General features: G+C 41.3%; 1 protein-coding gene across 4 annotated transcripts in view; it reads right to left on the bottom strand.

The window, feature by feature from the left end:
- LOC131951840 (slit homolog 2 protein) overlaps positions 1–21,133 on the bottom strand; it is a 120,930-nt gene extending 99,797 nt beyond the window's left edge. For 3 of the 4 annotated variants that reach the window (XM_059314239.1, XM_059314242.1, XM_059314241.1), the window contains exons 1-2: positions 20,920–21,133; positions 19,892–20,442 (exon numbers count right to left, since the gene is read on the bottom strand). In XM_059314239.1, coding sequence (XP_059170222.1) covers positions 19,892–20,160 — 269 coding nt within the window. In that variant the 5' untranslated portion in view covers positions 20,161–20,442; positions 20,920–21,133. The remainder of the gene's footprint in view (positions 1–19,891; positions 20,443–20,919) is intronic. The other variant, XM_059314240.1, reaches the window with a different exon arrangement.
- Between the last annotated feature and the right edge of the window lie 1,505 nt (positions 21,134–22,638).

Here is a 22,638-nt window from a genome sequence, read left to right as displayed (position 1 = left end):
GGCAGCCCACAGTGTAAGGCAACCCACAGTCTAAGGCAGCCCACAGTATAAAGCAGCCCACAGTCTAAGGCAGCCCACAGTCTAAGGCAGCCCACAGTCTAAGGCAGCCTACAGTATACAGCAGCCCACAGTATAAAGCAGCCCACAGTCTAAGCCAGTCCACTGTATAAGGCAGCCCACAGTCTAAGGCAGCCCACAGTCTAAGGCAGCCCACAGTCTAAGGCAGCCTACAGTATACAGCAGCCCACAGTATAAAGCAGCCCACAGTCTAAGCCAGCCCACTGTATAAGGCAGCCCACAGTCTAAGGCAGCCCACAGTCTAAGCCAGCCCACAGTCTAAGCCAGCCCACAGTCTAAGGCAGCCCACAGTGTAAGGCAGCCAACAGTCTAAGGCAGCCCACAGTGTAAGGCAGCCCACAGTGTAAGGCAACCCACAGTCTAAGGCAGCCCACAGTGTAAGGCAACCCACAGTCTAAGGCAGCCCACAGTGTAAGGCAACCCACAGTCTAAGGCAGCCCACAGTGTAAGGCAGCCCACAGTCTAAGGCAGCCCACAGTCTAAGGCAACCCACAGTCTAAGGCAGCCAACAGTCTAAGGCAGCCCACAGTGTAAGGCAGCCCACAGTGTAAGGCAACCCACAGTCTAAGGCAGCCCACAGTGTAAGGCAACCCACAGTCTAAGGCAGCCCACAGTGTAAGGCAACCCACAGTCTAAGGCAGCCCACAGTGTAAGCCAGCCCACAGTATAAGGCAGCCCACAGTCTAAGCCAGCCCACAGTCTAAGGCAGCCAACAGTCTAAGGCAGCCCACAGTGTAAGGCAACCCACAGTCTAAGGCAGCCAACAGTCTAAGGCAGCCCACAGTCTAAGGCAACCCACAGTCTAAGGCAGCCCACAGTGTAAGGCAACCCACAGTCTAAGGCAGCCCACAGTGTAAGGCAGCCCACAGTCTAAGGCAGCCCACAGTCTAAGGCAACCCACAGTCTAAGGCAGCCTACAGTATACAGCAGCCCACAGTATAAAGCAGCCCACAGTCTAAGCCAGCCCACAGTATAAGGCAGCCCACAGTCTAAGGCAGCCCACAGTCTAAGGCAGCCAACAGTCTAAGGCAGCCCACAGTGTAAGGCAACCCACAGTCTAAGGCAGCCCACAGTGTAAGGCAACCCACAGTCTAAGGCAGCCCACAGTGTAAGGCAACCCACAGTCTAAGACAGCCCACAGTCTAAGGCAGCCTACAGTATACAGCAGCCCACAGTATAAAGCAGCCCACAGTCTAAGCCAGCCCACTGTATAAGGCAGCCTACAGTCTAAGGCAGCCCACAGTCTAAGGCAGCCCACAGTCTAAGGCAGCCCACAGTCTAAGCCAGCCCACTGTATAAGGCAGCCTACAGTCTAAGGCAGCCCACAGTCTAAGGCAGCCCACAGTCTAAGGCAGCCCACAGTCTAAGGCAGCCAACAGTCTAAGGCAGCCCACAGGCTAAGGTAGCCCACCGTATACATCAGACCACCGTATACGTCAAACGACACTCAGCCCACTTAAACCTGCTTTACCCAGGTCGATTCACACCCTAGGTAATCCCCCTTGATTAAACAACTTCCCTCCCTTGTGATTCTAGCAATAACAATAGTGGCCAGATTTGACGATTATGCCATTATTGGGAGATCTGCAGACAATAACAACTCATGCAGAAGTTGCTGACAATGCTATTTTTTATCCCTGAAAATTGGGGATGTCTTGACGTTAAAAAAAGTATCCTGTAATAATTTACAGACTATATAAGCGAACTTTTCACAATTTAAATGATTAAAAAATTATAAAAATAGGAAGTAGTTTGTGTAGTCAAGTGTATTCTGTACAATGTGTAATCAGTGTATTTTGTAAGATGTGTAATCAAGTGTATTCTGTAAGTTGTGTGATCAAGTGTATTCTGTAAGATGTGTAATCAAGTGTATTCTGTAAGATGTGCAATCCAGTGTATACTGATAAATTTAACATATTCAGCTACATTGTAGGCATGACATACATAAGAGTGTAAAGAGTAATAGAGGAGGATTAACAATGATAGGGAGAGGGCGAGACGGAGAGGGAGGGAGAGACAGAGAGGGAGGGAGGGAGAGACAGAGAGGGAGGGAGAGAAAGAGAGAAGATGAGGAAGCACCATGGAATAACTAACTACCTGTTAACTTTAACGTTGGCCGAGAGATCATACAAGAAAGATAGTACTCACACGAGTAAATCGAACTAGAATATTGACTGACGTAGTCCTTAGTTAGTATAGTACCTATTAGGGCTATTTAAGTAAAAGACCTTAGTATAGTACTTATTATTAAGTAAATCAATAACTTCGGCTGTTCTGAGGTTTCTTTTTAGGGGATGGGGAGGCTTTGGTTTGTAAGGGGGAAGAGGGCATTAAACACCAGTCTTTCTTTCAGACTTTTTTCTTCGGGAGGGGGGGTGGGGCATTTGAAACTTTCGAGATGGGGGGGGGGGGAGGACTTTATTTTCGGGAGGGGGGGGGGGGCGGCGGACACTGGTAAAAGTATATATTTGCTATATAAATTCTATTTCCTTCGCTTGAGGGGTGGGGGTGGGGGATCTACCGATTACACGCAGAAAGAAACACTGCTTATACCCCCCCCCCCCCACTACCACCTCAGAATAGCAAGATGATTGAACCAATTATTATAAAACTGCATCCCGTGGGACAGCAGCTTAAAATAGAATTCACTTGAAAAGATTCTACATTAGTTACCCATTTATTCAGCTACGGATTTAGCTGAAAGTTGTGATTTTATTTTAAACCTAGACAGCAAAGCTCATCCATCAAACAACCGAGTGTTTACAACGATCCTATCTATCAGTGAGTTATCATTTCAGCATTCCGTCTTCTTTATTTCACCACACCGACAACCATTGAAACAACTGGCCAGTTTCTTTTTCTCTACCCCCCCCCCCCTCAACCTCCCTCAAAACAGTAGCTTAACAGACCAGTGAATAATACCAACATTCTTACCGGCAAGTGATCCCCGCGGTAACATAAAACTGGCCAGAATTTTTCGAGACCCCAGCGAGAGGGCCCGGGTCCTCCCGGTAACCCGAGATAACGAAGGGAACGTTTAGACGGCACGCAGGCCGACATTAGGAGCCACGAACGGCGCTTTTCTTGACACAAATAATTCATTCCAAATTTTAACGACGCCTTCGTGCCAATATTTCATTTTTAACAATGGACGACTCAACAGATTCTCGGCTAACTGATGGATATAATCATTCTATTTCCTGTGTATCGATGGCCATATATATAAGCCCTTTAAGCTTTGTTAATCTTTTATAATCAGGAAAAAGAAAAAAAAAAAAAGAAAAAAAAGTACCTTGTCGGTAGTAAAAAGAAAAATTGCGTACACAAGGAGAGTATATCTGATTTGCGCACCATGAATTCTGGTGCGCACTGTTTTGGAACAAAAGAAGGTGGGTGTATACAAGGTGTCAACACACAAAGACAGAATTGTCCCGTGTGGGAATACCAGCCGTGTTATGGTTTTATTAATAAAAATAGAGGAAGCGTGTCGAGTTGGGGGCTTAGCACGGACAATATTTGCTTCATTAGTAATTGTGGGTTCTTTTCCTGTCAGACAAGAACGGCAATACACTGTTTGAAAAATAATCAAAATTCCACGAAGAGTTGTCTTAATTGTATTGTTCTTTTTAATGAAATATATTGTTACGTTTTTAGAGTTCAAAAACGTAATGGGCCCATATTTGCAGATTGCACTAATTTTGCAGTAGGTCTATAAAGAGTTGGGTGGACTCGGGGACGTACTAGGTAGCCAAGCCAAGGATCCGAATGCGAGATTTGCGGGTTAGCAGTCTTAATTTAAACCAGCAAAATTTTTTAAATGCGACATTTTGGACTTACCGCCTCGTCCGATCAATCTAAATAGAATAAAATAATTGAGCTTGACAACACCACCTCATCCTGTACAATACAATGTGACAAAATGTAACATTTACTCCGTAAAGCTATATAAGCATGATTCACAACCTATCAAAATTCATTATAAATTGTATAGCAGGTAGTGACAGGTGTTGGGGTGAGGGGCAAACAAGGAAAAATGACCAAAAACCGAGAAATGACAACAAAAAAAAAACAAAAAACGAGAAATGAACAAAAAAACTGAGAAATGACAAAAAAAAAAACAACCCCGAGAAATGACCCCCCCCTCCCAAAAAAAAACCCCAGAGAAATTCCCCCCCCCCCCCCCAAAAAAAAAAAAAAAACAACAACCAATAGTTAAACATTATTATTAAAATCTCCCAACAAATCAGTTGAGTTAAATCCACATAAAAAATTAAATTGCCCCTAGCACCTCTTTAGGCGATGTAAGTTCGTCTTTGGTGTGTGTGGGTGTGTATAATTGGGGGAGATAAACGAATTTGTTCACTGGCTCACCATGGCCATTTCTACACTTTCATCGAACTACCATCGAACTATCATCGAACTATCATTAAACTATCATTGAACTATCACTCTAAAACACAACACCCTTAATCTCCTCCTAAACCTCGCCTTAAAATTACACCAGCCTCAAACCCTAACCCAGTGGCTGGGCCCGCTAGCCTGTACACCACCAACACCAAATCAACACGCCCCGAACATTGGAAGCATGATGACACATAACGCTAAAAACATGAATAAATTTTAAGCCCTGACATATTTTACGGATGACGTATGACATGACGGATGCCGGACCTTGTCGTCATCCTTGAAGGAAGGTCTTTTTGCATTACGTACGTGTGTGTCTGACGTGATGGGTTCAGCGTGACAGAGTTGGCAGTGTGACACTTGTCTAGGGTGGTAGAGACGTGATAGTGTGAGTCTTGTCTAGGGGAGTAGAAATGTGACATGATAGTAAGACACGTGCCTTGTTTTGTACATAATTGGCAGTGTGACACTTGTCAAGTAGAGACGTGACAGTGTGACTCTAGTAGAGACGTGACAGTGTGACACTTGTCTAGGGGAGACGTGATTTTATGACACGAATCTAGCGGATTTTTGGCGCGTAGTGGGGTGCAGCTCTGAGATCTGTGGGTGGGTACAGTTTAGTGCTGAGTTCGCGCTCATTTTAATTTTTATACAACACAAAAAAGCAATGGTATCTTAACATCTTGTTAAATTGTGTTGTGTTGCTATTGGTGGTTTAGAGTAAGTTTATATAACACATTTCGGGATTTTGTAAATGTTTTATTTGGTAAATTTCTTCTTTTTATAATTGTTAATAAATATTTTGTCTCATCAGAAAGAATTTTCACTTTTTGCACATCCACACACCCACATCCACACACCCACACCCACACCAACCTTCCCCCAGAGACAAATATTATTTTCTAGCTGTTTGATGAAACCTGATATTATGTAATTCACAAAAACTATTACATTTTTTAAGTATCTTATTTCATGCATGTTTTTGAGAGGGGTGCTTTCTACACCTGAAATATTATATGAAGGGTTATGACACGTTACATAGCTTTGTGGGTGGGTTGAAAGATCTTATTTTCATGTTACAAGGCCAAACTCCTTATATATCGTGGAGGGGAGAATGCGATTGATGATTGTGTATAAACACCACATTTAATTTTTTTACATTTAGAAAATAAAAAAAAAATATTGGAGATTTTTTCCCTATAGAATTAACTTTTATTTTTCGTTTCCTGTAAGGTAAAAAAATCAGGGTAGGTAGGTATGTGACTGCAGACTCCAAAATTATTTACCTTTTGAGTTTATTGTTAACAAGCAATAGGGGAGGGTGAGGTATGATTGTACATTTTACGTTCCTTTCTTTTATTGTAGAGAAAAATAATCAGAAGATATAAAGATCTTGATACCGTGGTGTGGGCTACAGGGGTGGGGAGAGAGATGGGGGGGGGGGGTCTCTGCTAGATAAGGAGTTCAGTTCGTTCAGTTCGTTTACCTGAACTTGCAGGTTGGTTCTGTGTGGAGGGTCAGAACATTAGAGTAGCACACGGGAGGGGGGGGGGGTGAAATGTCAGGGTTTTAGATAGGTCTACACGATTGAAGATTTTAGTTCTGAGTCTGCGAGTCGAAATCCAAATATTAAGTAAGTCTTTACCAGTGTTTCTTCCAGACTTTTTTCTCCGGGGGGGCACTGGAAATCTTCGGGGGGGGGCGGTAAACTTTCTTCGGGGGGGCGGACACTGTTAAAAGTATATATTTTCTATATAAATTATATAAATTTCATTTCGTTCGGGGGGGCGGTAAAAATTTTTCGGGGGGGCTTCGCCCCCCCCCGAAGAGATGCCTGGAAGAAACTCTGGTCTTTACGATTGAAGATTTGTAGTATAAGCTTAAGAATCACATATATTTTGGTAGGTCTACACGATAGGAGATTTTAGTTGTAAGTTTGGGAGTCAAAATTTACAAATATTAAGGTAGGTCTACATACATGCAAGTTTTAGTATGAAAGTTTTAGTAATAATTCTAAAAGACAAGCTAGAAATGTGACGTGACCTTAATATACACTCTTCAGATCTCGACAAAAACTCGATGTCCTATTGAAAAGGTGCTTGGTAAAGAATTATTTTAAAGCAGCTACATTAATTCATGTATTATCAAAGTTATGTTATACATACATACATATATATATATATATATATATATATATATATATATATATATATATATATATATATATATATATATATATATATATATATATATATATATATATATATATATATATATATATATTCGTGACACAAATCACAGAGACCCATTTAATTAGGGTATCAAAGCTAAGAGTTTTGTTGTATGCAATATCGACACATTATTTAGCTGAATCCGTTTTGTTTGAATTAAACAAGAGAAATCACAAATTATAGCATAAAGTATGTGTCAACATAATGCTGAAAAAAATACATACTATTTTTGGTCTTAATTTAACTAGGTATTCAAATAAGACATGGGAAATTTATTTAACAAATAAAAAAAAAAAAACCGAAAGAAAACGAAAGATAGTTTACAGTAGCAAGCACGTAGGAGATAGTAAATTACCTAGATTGGACGTTTTAATACAGAGACGCACATACGGCTATCCGGGGGATGAAACAAATCGGCGAAAATGTAATTTATGACGCGGCGTCACGTCAGTGGTGACTCGAGGCTCATTAATCTATTGTGTAAAAAGTGACGGTGTCAGTGAAGATGTCGTATCGCATATTTTGGGAACACCTTAGCGGGGGAGGGGACATGTTGAAAAGTTTTTGGGGGTTGGTTTTGTTAGTCATTCTGGTAGTGGAGTGTAAGATAGGGCTAGGGTTGGGGGGGGGGGGGGTACGACTGCTGCCATTGTTATGGTGAGTTTGTGTGTGTGTGGGAAGAGAGGGGGGAGAGGGAGATAAAAATGATCAGAAAAGGAAATATGTGACGGATCAGACTGACCAGAAAATGCACCAGGGGAGACTATACTAATCAGGTGAAGCTACAGTGACCAGGTGAGAAAGCGTTTTAATAATAGAAATCCATAAAAAAAATGTCACCAACAATCACAACTTTGGATAGATGAAAAGAATGCAATCTAAGCAGCGACTACAAATTCCAATAAAACCAAGTGTTATGTTTAGGTGACGTGTGATGCACACTTAATACAACTAGAGAAAAATCACACTGCAGGTGAGCTCTCATTTGTGAAGTGACCCGGGGACTAACAGACTCGTCCAGTCTAATCACGGCATCCCATGTTTTCACGTGCAGGGTGAGCCAATCTAGTCACGTGTTATTACACAATTAGGTAAGATTTTTACAAATTTTACAGCTTAACACAGAATACAATAACATATCTCGCAAGTGAGTCCCATTAACCCGCTCAAATTAGTTTGATAAACCATTAAAGTCGGCTCAAAATGCTTTAATATAAGATCACTAAACATTTATAAAATATTTTAAAACTGTATAGTATCAACTCAAAGCCAATGATATCGCTTCCATGGTTGGGCAATACAAACGTTTAGCTAACTAAATTGTGATAATTGTGTAGTAGGACTGTAAAAGTGTCAGAGTCAGTATCTTGTTCAATTATTTTAATGAGTTTTTTCTTAAGTGATCTGTTTAGTATTTTAAATAACTATACACAACTATAACACTTAGCAACACAAAAACATGCTTGTCTAGACAATTCCACAAACCCCATGTTTCCAATGACAGTCCCACCACAAACCCCCATGTTCCCTATTACAACTCCCCTACACAAACCCCATGTTCCCTTTACAGTTCCCCAACAGGAAACCTCATGTTCCATGAGATAATTCCTCAAGCAGAAACCCAATGTTCCCTACTACAACCCCCCTACACAAACCCCATGTTCCTTATTTCACCTCCCCTACACAAACCCCATGTTCCCTGTGATAATTCCCCTAGCAGACACCCCATGTTCCCTACTACAACTCCCCTACACAAACCCCATGTTCCCTGTGATAGTTTCTCTAACAGGAACCTACAAAACACGCCCGCCCTACTCCCACACCCCTGTCAGACCAGTGTAGTGCGTGTCTACCTACAATCAAAGAGCTTACAACGGATGTACCTTACACCATAATTTATTAACCCAAACTTTTACTGTAAACATCTACTTTTTTGACTGGTTTCACACATAAATTTAAATTCCCTTCCGACCTACTTTGTAAACTAGTGGATACTCCACCCCACGGTGGAGCAGGAGGGTGAAGTGTAAACAAGGTAAATTGTCTGCTAGGGTTAGGTCACATCATCACTGATTAAGGCCCCGCCCAGTCACGTGGGTGGGGGTAATGGTGCTCTAATGGGGTACCTGACCCTGGGTCGGGTTATGGTGGGGCCACACACGGCGCGACCCGTTATATCATTTACACCCGGTACTAGAGGTGGGGGGGGGGGGGGGGGTTGGGTAGTCGAGGGGGAAAATAGCAGGAAGACATTTTGAGGTAAATTAAGGGAGGACAGAGTTTAAGAGGTGAGTTAGTATCAGACAAGGTCGTCCAATGTAGGGGAAGGGAGGGGGAGTGAGTGTTGGGGGAGGGTGTGGGTGTTGGGGAGGGGTGGGTGGGTGTGGGTGTTGGGAGAGTGGGTGTTGAGGAGAATAGTTGAGCTGCTGGGGTGGAGGTTAGAGATGGAAGCCCAACCGCCACCCCTAAAGTTTGCCCCCCCCCCCAGTAATTATCTTATCGTCATATCAGATTTTAAAATCTTAACTCTTTGGCTTACTCCCATCATTAAATAAACCAGTTACGACCAAATGGTCAGTCTTTTGAAGGGTCGGTTATGAGTGATGGGTGGGTTTGTTATTGAATGGACACATTGTATCCACAGTCCTATTGTCGGGGGTCCCTTTTTGCTAATTGTAGCAAAACAATAAAGCAGAAGTGTCTCTGCTATATTGTCGGTCTGGGGGTCATACTCAAGCTTAATCTGTCCGTGAGGGTTTGGTTTACATGGAGGGGGGGGGGGGGGTCATATGGTCTAGAGAGAGGAGAGGGTCATTTTTACAAGAGAGGAATTCTTTTTGAATGATAGTAGAGATGTCATTCTTCCATAAGAGAGAGGGCGTATTTATTGTTTAACGTAAGTGTAGAAGAGTCATTATTACATAAGCGAGGAGTCATTAGCAGGAGAGTCATAAGTCAAATACAGATGCGGGTAATTTGCTTTACACGAGAGAAGAGAGAATAAGCGTTCATGTATATAACGGTGGGGGAGGGGGGAATACAACTGGGAAGCAGGGGTCGTTACTTTTACTGGGGCGAAAGAAAAGAGTGGGACAAGTTTTTTTGTGTGAAGATGGGGGGGGGGGGGGGGAAGGCTTTTTTTTTTAAATAGGGGGGCAGTTTTTTTTTTAACCAAGAAGATGCAAAGGAGTGGAGGAAGGGTCGTTTTTTTTTTCTAGACCTCTCAATCGTAAAAGGTCAAGGCTCTGATGAAACACAAGATAAGATGGGCACTCAAGAAGGCAGTGAAAGAAACAGCTTCCTGGCAATTACCTGGAGGGTACCCGAACCACACGGTAGACAGGTGTGAGAAAAAAAATGGTCAGGTAAAACTATGCAAATAGTAATCAAACTTGGTAAATTCTAATGAGAAATGGGTACTTAATTAAACGAGAATTGTGGAATATTTTATAAAAACACGAAACCCAGTTAAGATAATATGGAAGTGAATATGGCGGGAAGGTGGATAGTGGACTTCCGGTTCTTGTTTTGGAATTAAAAGTATCAGGTGATGAGGATGAGGTGAAAACGAAACCACCTGGTTCATCCTGGGATTTGAAGGATGAGAGAGAGAGAGAGAGAGAGAGAGAGAGGGGGGGGGGGAGGGAAAGAAATTACAGGTTTAAGTCAATACCTGACTTTTATAAATAACTTGTGTAAACTAGAGTTAGGAAAAGTGCGTATGTGATGGCGGGGTTTTACTTCTAGGTAAGACAAGCTGGGGGTTAGGATATGTTGAATACCTTTTTAGGCTCACCTCTGTGTTAAAAGTCTAGGGTTGTTATATCATACAACAAGAAGCTGGATGGTATGGAATGGTTAAATCATATTGCCAGGGTCATGTATACTACTGTATGTGTCTGCGGATGTTATACGTGATGCTAGCAATGTAAACAGAAAGTGTTATTTCAACGCCAAGGTTCGGATCCCCTTGGGTTCTGACTGTTCTGTCTTTACTTGGACTATATTCTGTACCTTTGTCTACCCTTGGCGTTGAAATAACACTTTCTGTTTACATTGCTATTTCAGTTACAACGCCTGCTTCCACCCCTCACCATGTTTATACGTGATGCTATGTGATGGTAGCTTCCAATTGTCAGTGTGATGGTTGCTTCATATTGTCAGTGTTATGTATACTACTGTATGCCTCTGAGGATGGTATACACACCATGTTTGCTCACAGTTTCACCACACTGCCACACAGATATCGATAGTAAACTAGACACAGCGGTCAGTGAGTACATACAACTCCTGAAGGTGTGCCGGGTAGGTGTGAGTCACTAGTCATGGTGACATAATAGATCGATAACAGTCATTGTGTGACGTCATCTAACTGTACAGATACGCTAGAGTACCATAGAGTGAGGTGACTTTTGTAGCAAGACATAAAGGACTCCTAGTTAAGTGAGATAAGCTAAACCATAATCAACTCAAATGATAACTCACATCGTTGCGGTTTGCTAAGATAACCAAAACTTAAACCCGCTCCTAACAAACCCCAAACCTGAGCTGCTCCTAACAAACCCCAAATTTGACCTGCTACCAACAAACCCCAAATTTGACCTGCTCCTAACAAACCCCCAATTTCACTTGCTCCTTACAAACCCCAAATTTGACCTGCTCCTAACAAATCCCAAATTTGACCTGCTCCTAACAAACCCAAAATCTAACCTGCTCCTAACAAAGCCCAAATTTGACCTGCTCCTAACAAACCCCAAATTTGACCTGCTCCTAACAAACCCCAAACCTGACCTGCTCCTAACAAACCCCAAATTTGACCTGCGTCTAACAAACCCAAAATTGACCTGCTCCTAACAAACCCCAAACCTGTGCTGCTCCTAACAAACCCCAAATTTGACCTGCTCCTAACAAACCCCAAATCTGACCTGCTCCTAACAAATCCCAAATTTGACCTGCTCCTAACAAACCCCAAACATTAAGCTGCTCCTAACAAACCCCAAATTTGACCTGCTCCTAACAAACCCCAAATTTGACCTGCTCCTAACAAACCCCAAATTTGACCTGCTCCTAACAAACCCCAAATTTGACCTGCTCCTAACAAACCCCAAATTTGACCTGCTCCTAACAAACCCCAAATTTGACCTGCTCCTAACAAACCCCAAACCTGACCTGCTCCTAACAAACCCCAAATCTGACCTGCGTCTAACAAACCCAAAATTGACCTGCTCCTAACAAACCCCAAACCTGAGCTGCTCCTAACAAACCCCAAATTTGACCTGCTCCTAACAAACCTCAAATCTGACCTGCTCCTAACAAACCCCAAATTTGACCTGCTCCTAACAAACCCCAAATTTGACCTGCTCCTAACAAACCCCAAACCTGACCTGCTCCTAACAAACCCCAAATTTGACCTGCGTCTAACAAACCCAAAATTGACCTGCTCCTAACAAACCCCAAACCTGAGCTGCTCCTAACAAACCCCAAATTTGACCTGCTCCTAACAAACCCCAAATCTGACCTGCTCCTAACAAATCCCAAATTTGACCTGCTCCTAACAAACCCCAAACATTAAGCTGCTCCTAACAAACCCCAAATTTGACCTGCTCCTAACAAACCCCAAATTTGACCTGCTCCTAACAAACCCCAAATTTGACCTGCTCCTAACAAACCCCAAATTTGACCTGCTCCTAACAAACCCCAAATTTGACCTGCTCCTAACAAACCCCAAACCTGACCTGCTCCTAACAAACCCCAAATCTGACCTGCGTCTAACAAACCCAAAATTGACCTGCTCCTAACAAACCCCAAACCTGAGCTGCTCCTAACAAACCCCAAATTTGACCTGCTCCTAACAAACCTCAAATCTGACCTGCTCCTAACAAACCCCAAATTTGACCTGCTCCTAACAAACCCCAAATTTGACCTGACCAAGATGAAGCTAACATAAAATCTACCATCCAACCAAGTCCCTTAACTCTGATATTGTTCCCAGGTAAAAAAAAAAATTCTCGTCAGGGGCTAAGAGCTCTAGCTACATTTGACAACATAATAAGAAGGGTTTTTTGTTTTGGGGTGATGGTGGGGTGGGGGGGGGGCGAAAACAGGGGTGTGGGCTGAAGGTGGGTTAACATAGAACAAGCTTACCACGGAAATCTACACAAAGCAGCTAAGACACATATCGAACATGTATGTAGTACATCTCGTTGTTATATATTTATAATAAAAATCATGGTTTTATAACTATATTATACAACCTAATTAATTAGCTTGTGTGTATGGTGGGGGGGGGGGACAAGTCAGGGTTTACTAATCTAACAGAGAGGATTGCAGCTTGACTGGGACTAGACAACTATGTGACTTGACTAAGTCATTGATGCTGATTGGCTTTACAATACATCACAGTGAAGACAGTAGCCATCATGACTTAATAGCTCGTGTATTTAATACGCGAGGACAACCAACACAAAAAGGAATTTGATGATATAGAAACAACTTAATAAAAAGTCTAGTGACAATTTAAGCTCAATTTCCTTAATTAATTTTTTGTGACCGAACGAAAGGATATTTTGAAAACTTTCTTCGGCAATATTGTTCTAAATTATGGCAGAAATCGATTGGTAAATGTTTCAAGTCGCTAAGTGGTCTGGTTGCCGAGATATGGACCAAAAACTGCATTTTTTCGAGGTTTTTTGGCTTTTCCGGGAAATCCAGGAAGGAATTCCGGGAATTTTTTGGCCCACAATCATCCTCGGAACTTGCTTAACATAGTTGCTTTGGAACTAGTCCTCGATATTGCTTCGTTGAGGAGGAGATACGACTTAAAGCTGCGGACACACATCCATCCAGAACGAATTAATAATCGCAATTGTCAGTATGGAAATTGCGCTAAAAAGTATTCACGAGATTAGTTTTAAAAAGAAACAATAATAAAACAGAATGGAGAGTCAAAACTTTTGGTAAAATAGGGTTGTGGTCGAAGTATTGAAAATTGTGTGAGAAATAAAAATCTGCAATATGGATGGGTATTTTGTTTATGTAACCCCCCCCCCCCCTTTACATCTCATCAAAACCGAGGCAACACTGGAGAAAGTGGGTTGTTAAAACCACTCTCATATGTTAATCTTAAGCTTCCTTATGTTTGTGGTCTCAGACTTTATGCCTCAGTGTGTGTGTTTGTTAGTAAGTGTGTGTGTGTGTGTGTATGTGTTTATCTGTTAGTGCGTCTGATAGTTTGTGTGTTTATGTAAGTGTATTTGTGTTTGGTACCAGCACACAGGAAGTGACGTAAAAATAGGGTCATACCCCGTGTAAAAGAGGGTCATACGCCTGTGTAGATGGGGGTCTCACTGGAAATAGGGGTCATTCTCCAGTGTGATGGGGGGTCAGACGTGAAAACAACAAAAAAGAAACAAGACATAAATAAACTCTCCTCCATCCCCCACCCCTCCCCCCACCAGAGGTAAGACAAGATAAAACGTCAGCTGATGTCTAGAGAGACCTCCCCTAATTGGAGTAATATCTGTGGTTTACTTTTAATTAAGAGCGGGGAGTGTGTAGGGTCTGACGTTAAGCGACTTGCTGCCGTCTCTCGTGGTTGCTGTGATAGACACGGGTTGTGTAACCAACCATCTCCAACCCATCCCCATCTAAAGCAAGATGGCAGTCATGTCTGATGTAACATCTACCATCTACAATAGGCAGGCAGTGCTGTCTGATATAATATAATCTGCATCTACTTTAAGAAGATAAGGTCCTGACTTATATACAGTGCTATCTTATATAAAATCTACGGTGTGAAGATTTAATCATGTCTTATATACAGTGCTATCTTATATACAATCTACGGTATGAAGATATGGTCATTTGTTATATACAGTGATATCATATGTACACTCAACAGTATGAAGATAGTCATGTCTTATATACAGTGTTATCTTATATACAGATACAATAAATGATATGGTTTATATTCCGTAGTGCACAATCCATGTATATCGACCCCCGACCCCTGTATACCGACCCCTATATATCGACCCCTGCTAATTGGACATTGTAGCGCTTTTAATGAAGGAGAGGCGGGTCACACTAAAGAAAATGTTCACCAAGCATTCAGACGAATTCAGAAGCAATGGCCCTTTTCTTATCTTTGTCATCCTTCTGCCTGTAGCTACTGGATAATAAGTCAGTAGGTCTCTATACAACACGAGATTTTGTAGGTGGGTATAGGAAAGTTAAGTTTGTAAACGTACAATAAAAGTAATTATATTAATTTTGAAGCATAAATGATGTATGGTGTAGGTTACGCTTTTATTTTTAATATTGTGACCTTGAAATAGGAAAGGGTGTGTGTGTAAATCTAAACCACTTTTTAAAACGTGTGGGGGAAGTAAATATACACTCCTGTCTAGCGTGGCGTGGGGGGGGGGGGGGAAGACCTCGAATACAACGTGGCGAGAGGGTGCGGGAGAGTACGAGAGTTGGAAGGGTAGTACGAGAGTTGGATAGAGAGTACGGGAGTTGGCGAGAGAGTACGAGAGTTGGAGAGAGAGAGAGTACGGGAGTTGGCGAGAGAGTACGGGAGGGTACGGGAGATGGCGAGAGCGTACGGGAGCCGGCGAGAGGGTACGAGAGCCGGCGAGAGGGTACGTTAGTTTTGTCAATGAAACACGACGCCAGCAGACGGTGTCGACCCAGCCTCTGGGGCCGGGGCACGATCGTAAATGTCAAGATCACAGGTCTGGCAGGGAGACATTGACTGACTGGGGCCCCACGGCCGGGGGGAGCCGGGGCACAATGACCTGCTCGCCTGCCAACAGCCTAGACACAGCGGCGTGGGCCGGAGCCGGGGACTGCGGCTCGCTATGCCGTTTATGTGGCGCGGGGCCATCTTCTCGGACACTTGAAGAGTCCAGGGCCGCAGAAGGTTGAGAGAAACCTTCCAGGAATTTCTGAAAGTGTCGGGGAGAATGCCATATAGTTGGGGGGGGGGGGGGGGTTGTCTGGTCCAGTCGTGGTTATTTCCCCTCGGACTGGGATACCGCACTTTGATCTAGAGTTCTCGTTCTTTTCGTTCATTTGGAGATAGAACTAGGTACAGAAATATCAAGCCTGTGCTTAAGCCCAAAGTCAATAACTACCAATACATATAAGTCCACTCATAGACTCAGATCCCTTGTTAGACGAAGGTCCCTAAATCCTTTGCCAGAGAAAGGCCCCATAAAATTCCACGTATTTACAATTCATTAGCCCGCTAATAGTTGGACGTTTATTTGGTCTGAAATCCTTCAGACCAGCGACTCACTAGTTGAAAGCTGACCGCGGCCATCACCTGATCGTTAGCTGAAGTGCTGACTCCAACCGGTCAAGCGTCAGGCAGGTGATCGACTCTGGCGGAGTTGGTGGAGTCTATAGGATGAAATGAGTCGGGGTCAGTTGGTTTTCACAGCCGCCACTACAGGGGCAGCTGATAGCAGATTACACTGTAGGCCTGTAGGTTTTAACACAAGGAGGAATTTTCCGATAGGCTGACATTTTTTGTTCAATTCTGTATAGTCTTTGTATTTTCATCGAGGCTGAGTTTTTTTGTTCAATTCCGTACAATCCATGAGTTTTCCGATAGGCTGAGACGATAAAAAAAAAATGCTGAAATTTTTGTTCAATTCCGTACAGTCCATGACTTTTCCGATAGGGTGAGATTTTTAATTCAATATCGTACAGTTAAAATCGCAAACTTAAGTTAGACCTTATGAATATACACTTAATCTAATTTAGTGTTTGTGCGAGTTTGTGTGTGTTCAAATGTTTCTTAGTGCAACTGTTTGTGCGTCGTGTCTAACTTTAGTTTTGTATAACAAATTTTATTTGATCATTTTATGCATAAAATCATCTGTTGTACATAGTTTATTTTTACACTTAACTGTATAAAATAATGTAAATGCAAAAAAGAAATTATATATTAACAAGTTCAGTTCTTTACCCAACAAAATGTCTACGCTGTACTCTACTATCGTGCTGTTGATATTATGTTCCAAGTTCCAAGTTCAAAGTTACAGAATGTGATATTTTTATACATTACTTTTCCCTTCTTCAAACATTCAACCCAATTTACAGGTTGTAAACTTTTTCTTTCCTTCACACTCCTCTTTATCCCTTGGTAAACTGGCAACATTATGTTTCCTCAGGGTATTTCTACACCACAAATAGCTCGGCGTGGAGGGCAGAAAAATATACGTCAAAATTATGTTTTAACTTAATTCTTGTAGCGATGGAGTTGTTCAAATTGAAACAAAAAGTTTTGTAATTAAGAGGAGTCTAGAAGCTGTGTAATTAGGAGCATTACGAAATATGTATTTAATGACAATTAGCGCACATCTTCAAACTCTTGTTTTACGATACATTTCTCATTGAATTGAAACATCATATTTGAGCTGAACCATCAACTTTCTAGTTGAACTGTACAATCATATTTCTCTTAGTACGGTACCATCACATTTTCATAGAACGGTACCATCAAATTTCCTGCTCCAACTTTTTAAAACTCCCACAATACAAGCGCCGGTTTTCCTATAGTGTGAAAAAATCATCTTCGGTCAGGCTAATAATGTGTGGGGAGGGAGGATGACGGCGGGGGAGGGAGGGGGTGGATTTTACCTGGAGTTTGAAAGATTTGGTAGCTGGTTCGGTTCCTGTAGTATGCCAGAGTCTTTCTGGCGATATGATAATACAGTGGTCAATCTGACGACCGTTCGGTCAAGAAGACTGGTTGTGTTTGGTTTTGATAGTAGCCCAGTGTATGCTAGTTTATCTGGCCAATGATGGTCATAAAATTAATGAAACGAAGGGAACCTAAGGTAAGTGATGATGTAAATTATGGTTTAGAAAAATATCACAGAACCAATTACACATCAAACACAACACAATGCCAAATACAGTTATTAAAAATCAGGTTTTTGAACATACAAACTCACACAACCACACACACAAACATAAACACACACAAAGTCCGCCCCCTCATACATACCACGTCATAAACACACAGCTACATAATCTCATACTTCATATCAAGAAAATACACATTTCATATACAACAACGTATACAACAACAGCACACATATATAATACGCAATATCATAATAAAAACACCACACATCTCATACCACACAGAATACAACAACACCACACACAACGCTAGTGTGGAGAAACTTTACCCCTTTAATGTTTACAAACATTAAATTTACAAAAATTTACAAACATTGATTTAAAAAAACATTAAATTTACAAACATAAAATATACAAACATTAAGTTTACAAACATTAAGTTTACAAACATTAAGTTTACAAACATTAAGTTTACAAACATTAAGTTTACAAACTTTAAACGCGTGCTTCGTCCCAGCCTTACCTTGTACCTGCCCAGAGAGGTGTGTTAACCTCATCTTAAAAACAGAAACATGACCCCTACCTCCTATGCTAACTCCCCTCACCTCCAATACTCCCCCCCCCCCATTTCCTCCCCTTCCCCACGTTTTATCCACCCCCCCCCCCAACTCAGACACTGTAAGCGTCCATCCAAACTTTCCATCTAATTAACAAATTTTTTTTGCTTACACTTTAAAAAACCCGAAACTTCAATTTTTTAACGCATTTCTTTAATAGCCAGAGACACCGATAAAAAGAAGGAGAGTCGAGGATTAATTTAGTTGATAAAACGTCCAGTAATTCTAGAGTGAATTTACTCAGCGAACATTAAACGTGGGTTTAAATGGTGGAGTCTCCCAGACAGAAATAATATATCAGATAAATTAAAGCAAGATTTATGGCGTTAAAAATGTGGGGCGGGCTGGTTACACGGGGGATGTTTAACATTAACCTTGTTTAGTTTGTAAATAACGTTAAACTGTGTTGGGAGGGGGTGGGTTATAGGGGGGAGGGGGAGGTTTATAGATAGGGGGTGGGGGTGTGAGGTTTATAGGTGGGGGTGTGAGGTTTATATATAGGATTGGGGGGGGAGGGGTGAGAAGTTTATAAAGTGGGGTAAGGGTGTGATGTTTATATGGGGAGGGGAGAAATTTATATCAACTGATTTGGGACGTCGTGTATTTTAGATTTAATGGGTGGGTTGTGATGAGTAATTACTGATTGGTTACTGAACTTGTCATGGGAGAGTGACACCTAAATGACAGTCTGATGTATTATAATTTATACTTACTAAAGATAATACAGTCTTATACGTATATGTCAGAGTGACTATCTGCTAAATACAGTTTGATGTAGATTTGATACTTTCTTACCAAACTGATATTGTTGTGTGTATACATTGTATTGTATAAGGAAACAACAATACGTGTTGGTAATCTTTTAATTTAGGGATAAAAAAACAGTTTCGACACATGATCTTGCACACAACAGTGTGGCTGAGATCCAAAGTGAATAAAAAAGTAAGCCTACTGAATTCTCTCAGACAGAAACAAGCAATATTTTTTGTAAACGTTTTTGTTGATAAACACACCTAACCCAGCTTTAACCCTAACCCCCACCCTTGTATTCCTGTCTCAGACTTAATCCTAAACTCGCTGTTAACAACGACAGAGGGGGTGAGTCTGTTTATCAACACACAAGGAACAAGTAGACCCTACAACAATACATGGTATTATATCCCCTCTATACCTACACACACGGGCGTTGGAGACTTGGTGGGATTTTTGTTTTTATTTCACGTGGAGGTTAGTCCGTTATTCACGAGGTAGACCGTACGATGGGGGTGTGGGCGGGGGGGGGGGGGGGAGGGGGGGTGCAGACTTGCTGGATCATTAGTGTTAAGTATTGTATAACCATAGGGTCTACTTTAATATATCTTTATATAAGGCCCTATATAAATAGTGCCTATATATATTTTGCCTGCATATATATATATATATATATATATATATATATATATATATATATATATATATATATATATATATATATATATATATATATATATATATATGTGTGTGTGTGTGTGTGTGTGAGTGTTTGTATGTGAATACTTGTGTTATGGTCATTCATTTTATCACACTTAATGTACTGTTATCTAAAAAGCCTAACCCGTAGTGTACATACGGTACGGCTAACCGAATTGTTCCACACTGACATCCACACACACAAAAAGTAAAAAAAAAAACGTGTCAACTCACAGTCTCTGCACGTGTTTTGGTATCCCCCGCGGGACATAGTTCAAGTTCCTGAAACTGCAGTCAACAAAACCACGTGACCTGCAGTCGCACTCCCGGGGACAGCGGTCAGTGCCGAGGCCCCCCAGGGGCAGGACTAGCAGGACGAGGCAGGCCCAGAAAAGTTGCCCCGCCATTTGACGGCGACCGGCCCTCACTACGTCACAGGGGCGAAGGTTCATGACGAGACGCCAGACGGGCGAAAGTCCATGACGTATGGATGACACGGACATGAAGGACTGCAGACGGCTACATAGGCTACAGACGGCTACATACTCCCCCGCGTAGACTGGTCAACTCCTGGTTAATCCTCCTCGCAGGCCGGGCTAATCCTCAACAAAGGTAATCCTTAATCCTTCCGGACCGAATCTGATAATCCAAGATCTGCCGGTCTCACGGCCCAGGAGCCATGTGAACCAGCCTTCAAGTAGCCGGCTCTCGAGATTAATCTCCAGTGATCTCTGTAGACAAACAAACTAATTTCCGCTAGGAATTCAACCAATGAAGAAACACTACTATAGAAATAATAAGTAAACATTAACTATTAACACACAACACAATTTTATAAAATGCTAGATCCCTAGTAGGTAATATGTTGTAGCCAAATATTGAAGTCTAAAATTTTAAACTAATTTAGCCAAAACTCCATTTAAGCAGGTATAATTTAATTATTTGGCAACAGACATGATATTTTAATTAGCTTATTCATTCAATTTTGCTCTTCGACGTTTTATTAAGTTTGCGAAATAGACTTAATTAAGCTAATAATCAATACGCAGTATTAATCTAATTATTTCGGGGGCTGAAATAGTTTTATCTAAAATACTCAAATGATTGTGATATTGTTTTACTTTTAAGTTTAACTGAATTGGAAAAATTTAAATTTTTAAACTAATTATCATATTTTTACTTTGCACAATTTCACTGGTTAAAATGAGGATTAAAATCAAATAGCGTCCCAATCTAACTTTTTAAAAGAATGTGTTTCTTACCCTTCTATTAAGTTAAAAATAAACTCACACGTTAAATTTCTTATAATTAAATTAACAAACTATCCTACAATTCACTTAAGTAATCTGATCACGTAGAATATTTCCAGTACAGGTTAAATCTAGTCCCTAAGATTTAGCTTCACGACTACGATAAGGGTACGGTCACTCCAACACAAAACAATAGAACTGTTTCACTTTGAAACGTATCCTCAATAAATCCTGAAATCACTAACTTGGGCCAAACTTTCAAACCGAGGCCTCACCGCCGTTTGTGAACGATTCCGCTTGCGGCACTTGGCTAGCGTGCCCGCTTCGCTACTCCTTGGGACCGATCACGCAGCGATGGCGGGCAAAGAACGATAACCCACGGCGTAGGGCACAACTCCGGGACAACTCTGGCGGCTTGAGCAGTACGCTAATCAAATTACTAAGCACTAAGTGTGGTTTGTTGTCGATCCAAGTTACCAAATGTAAAAGTGGAATTCGTTTGGTGTCACTCAGTGGCGTAGATAAGGTGAGGTGACGTGGGGTGGGGGAGGGTGTACCGCCAGTACGGCACTATTCACTTCATCGAAGGTTGCATACTTACCTAGGTACTTACCTAGTAGGGATATATATATATATATATCCCTACTAAAGATTTGAACTCGCTGACCTGTCTTGCGTTATATAAATCACTTATTTTAATCTTTCCTCCCAAAACGTAATCTTCTATACATACGTGCAATACTTGAGTATGATGATTGTTAAAAGTAACGAATGTCAACTTGTACATAATTTAAACAATAGGTAACGAAAACTGTGTACCCACAATCACGTTTGCTATAGTTACAAGGGCAGACGATGAAGGTTTACTTTCTGGTTCAACGGTTTAATGTGACGTCACACGGACGTCATAAATCCAGCGGAAATTAAATCTGACAGACGAAATTTGAAATTACCATACTCCAGCTTGCCCTACTTTAACTAGGTCTGGCATTAATTAAACGAAGAGGGTATCCTATATAATTCAATTTGTTTTTCAAAATAAATCGTTATTTTAAAAAAATTAATCGTTATTTTTAAAAATCCCAGGTTTTGAATAATTTGCTAATACGATTTTGTTTAACGCGGTTTATGAAACTAAAAACTTCTACACATAAAGATCTTCTATACAACAACTAAATTTAGAAAGTTAATCTAAAGTTTGCTGTTGATATGTAACATAGGCCTGCAAATATCAAAAAAATTATAGGTAGATAAAAACAACAACAACAACAAGCACTGATTTAATTGAAAGTTTAGAACAACATTTCAATGTTGTAAAGTTATGTTGATACATTTTAAAGTGGCCTGGATTTACTGCGTGACATTATTGGTGTATCTTTAAATCAGTGTTTCTTCCAGACTTTTTTCTCCGGGGGGCACTTGAAATTTTCGGGGGGGCGGTAGACTTTCTTCGGGGGGGTGGACACTGTTAAAAGTATATATTTTCTATATAAATTATATAAATTTCATTTCGTCCGGGGGGGGCGGTAAAAAATTTTCGGGGGGGCTTCGCCCCCCCGAAGAGATGCCTGGAAGAAACTCTGCTTTAAATGTGACGTTTGATTGTAGAAACATACAAGCGTGTGAGGGTTCTACTTGAAAAAGGTAGTTGAATCGTTAAGTTTTTTCGTTCATGAAATTAATTTTTTAGCTAGTGGTGATGTTAGGTTTTTATTTTATATTTGCGGTTTA

This window comes from Physella acuta, unplaced genomic scaffold (genome assembly GCF_028476545.2).
Source record: "Physella acuta isolate Inbredline_101_S28 unplaced genomic scaffold, ASM2847654v3 ptg000831l, whole genome shotgun sequence".
In the NCBI taxonomy this organism is placed as follows: Eukaryota; Metazoa; Mollusca; class Gastropoda; family Physidae; genus Physella; species Physella acuta.
The sequence above is the reverse complement of the archived record's forward strand: the minus strand, read 5'-3'. Positions and strand labels throughout refer to the sequence as shown.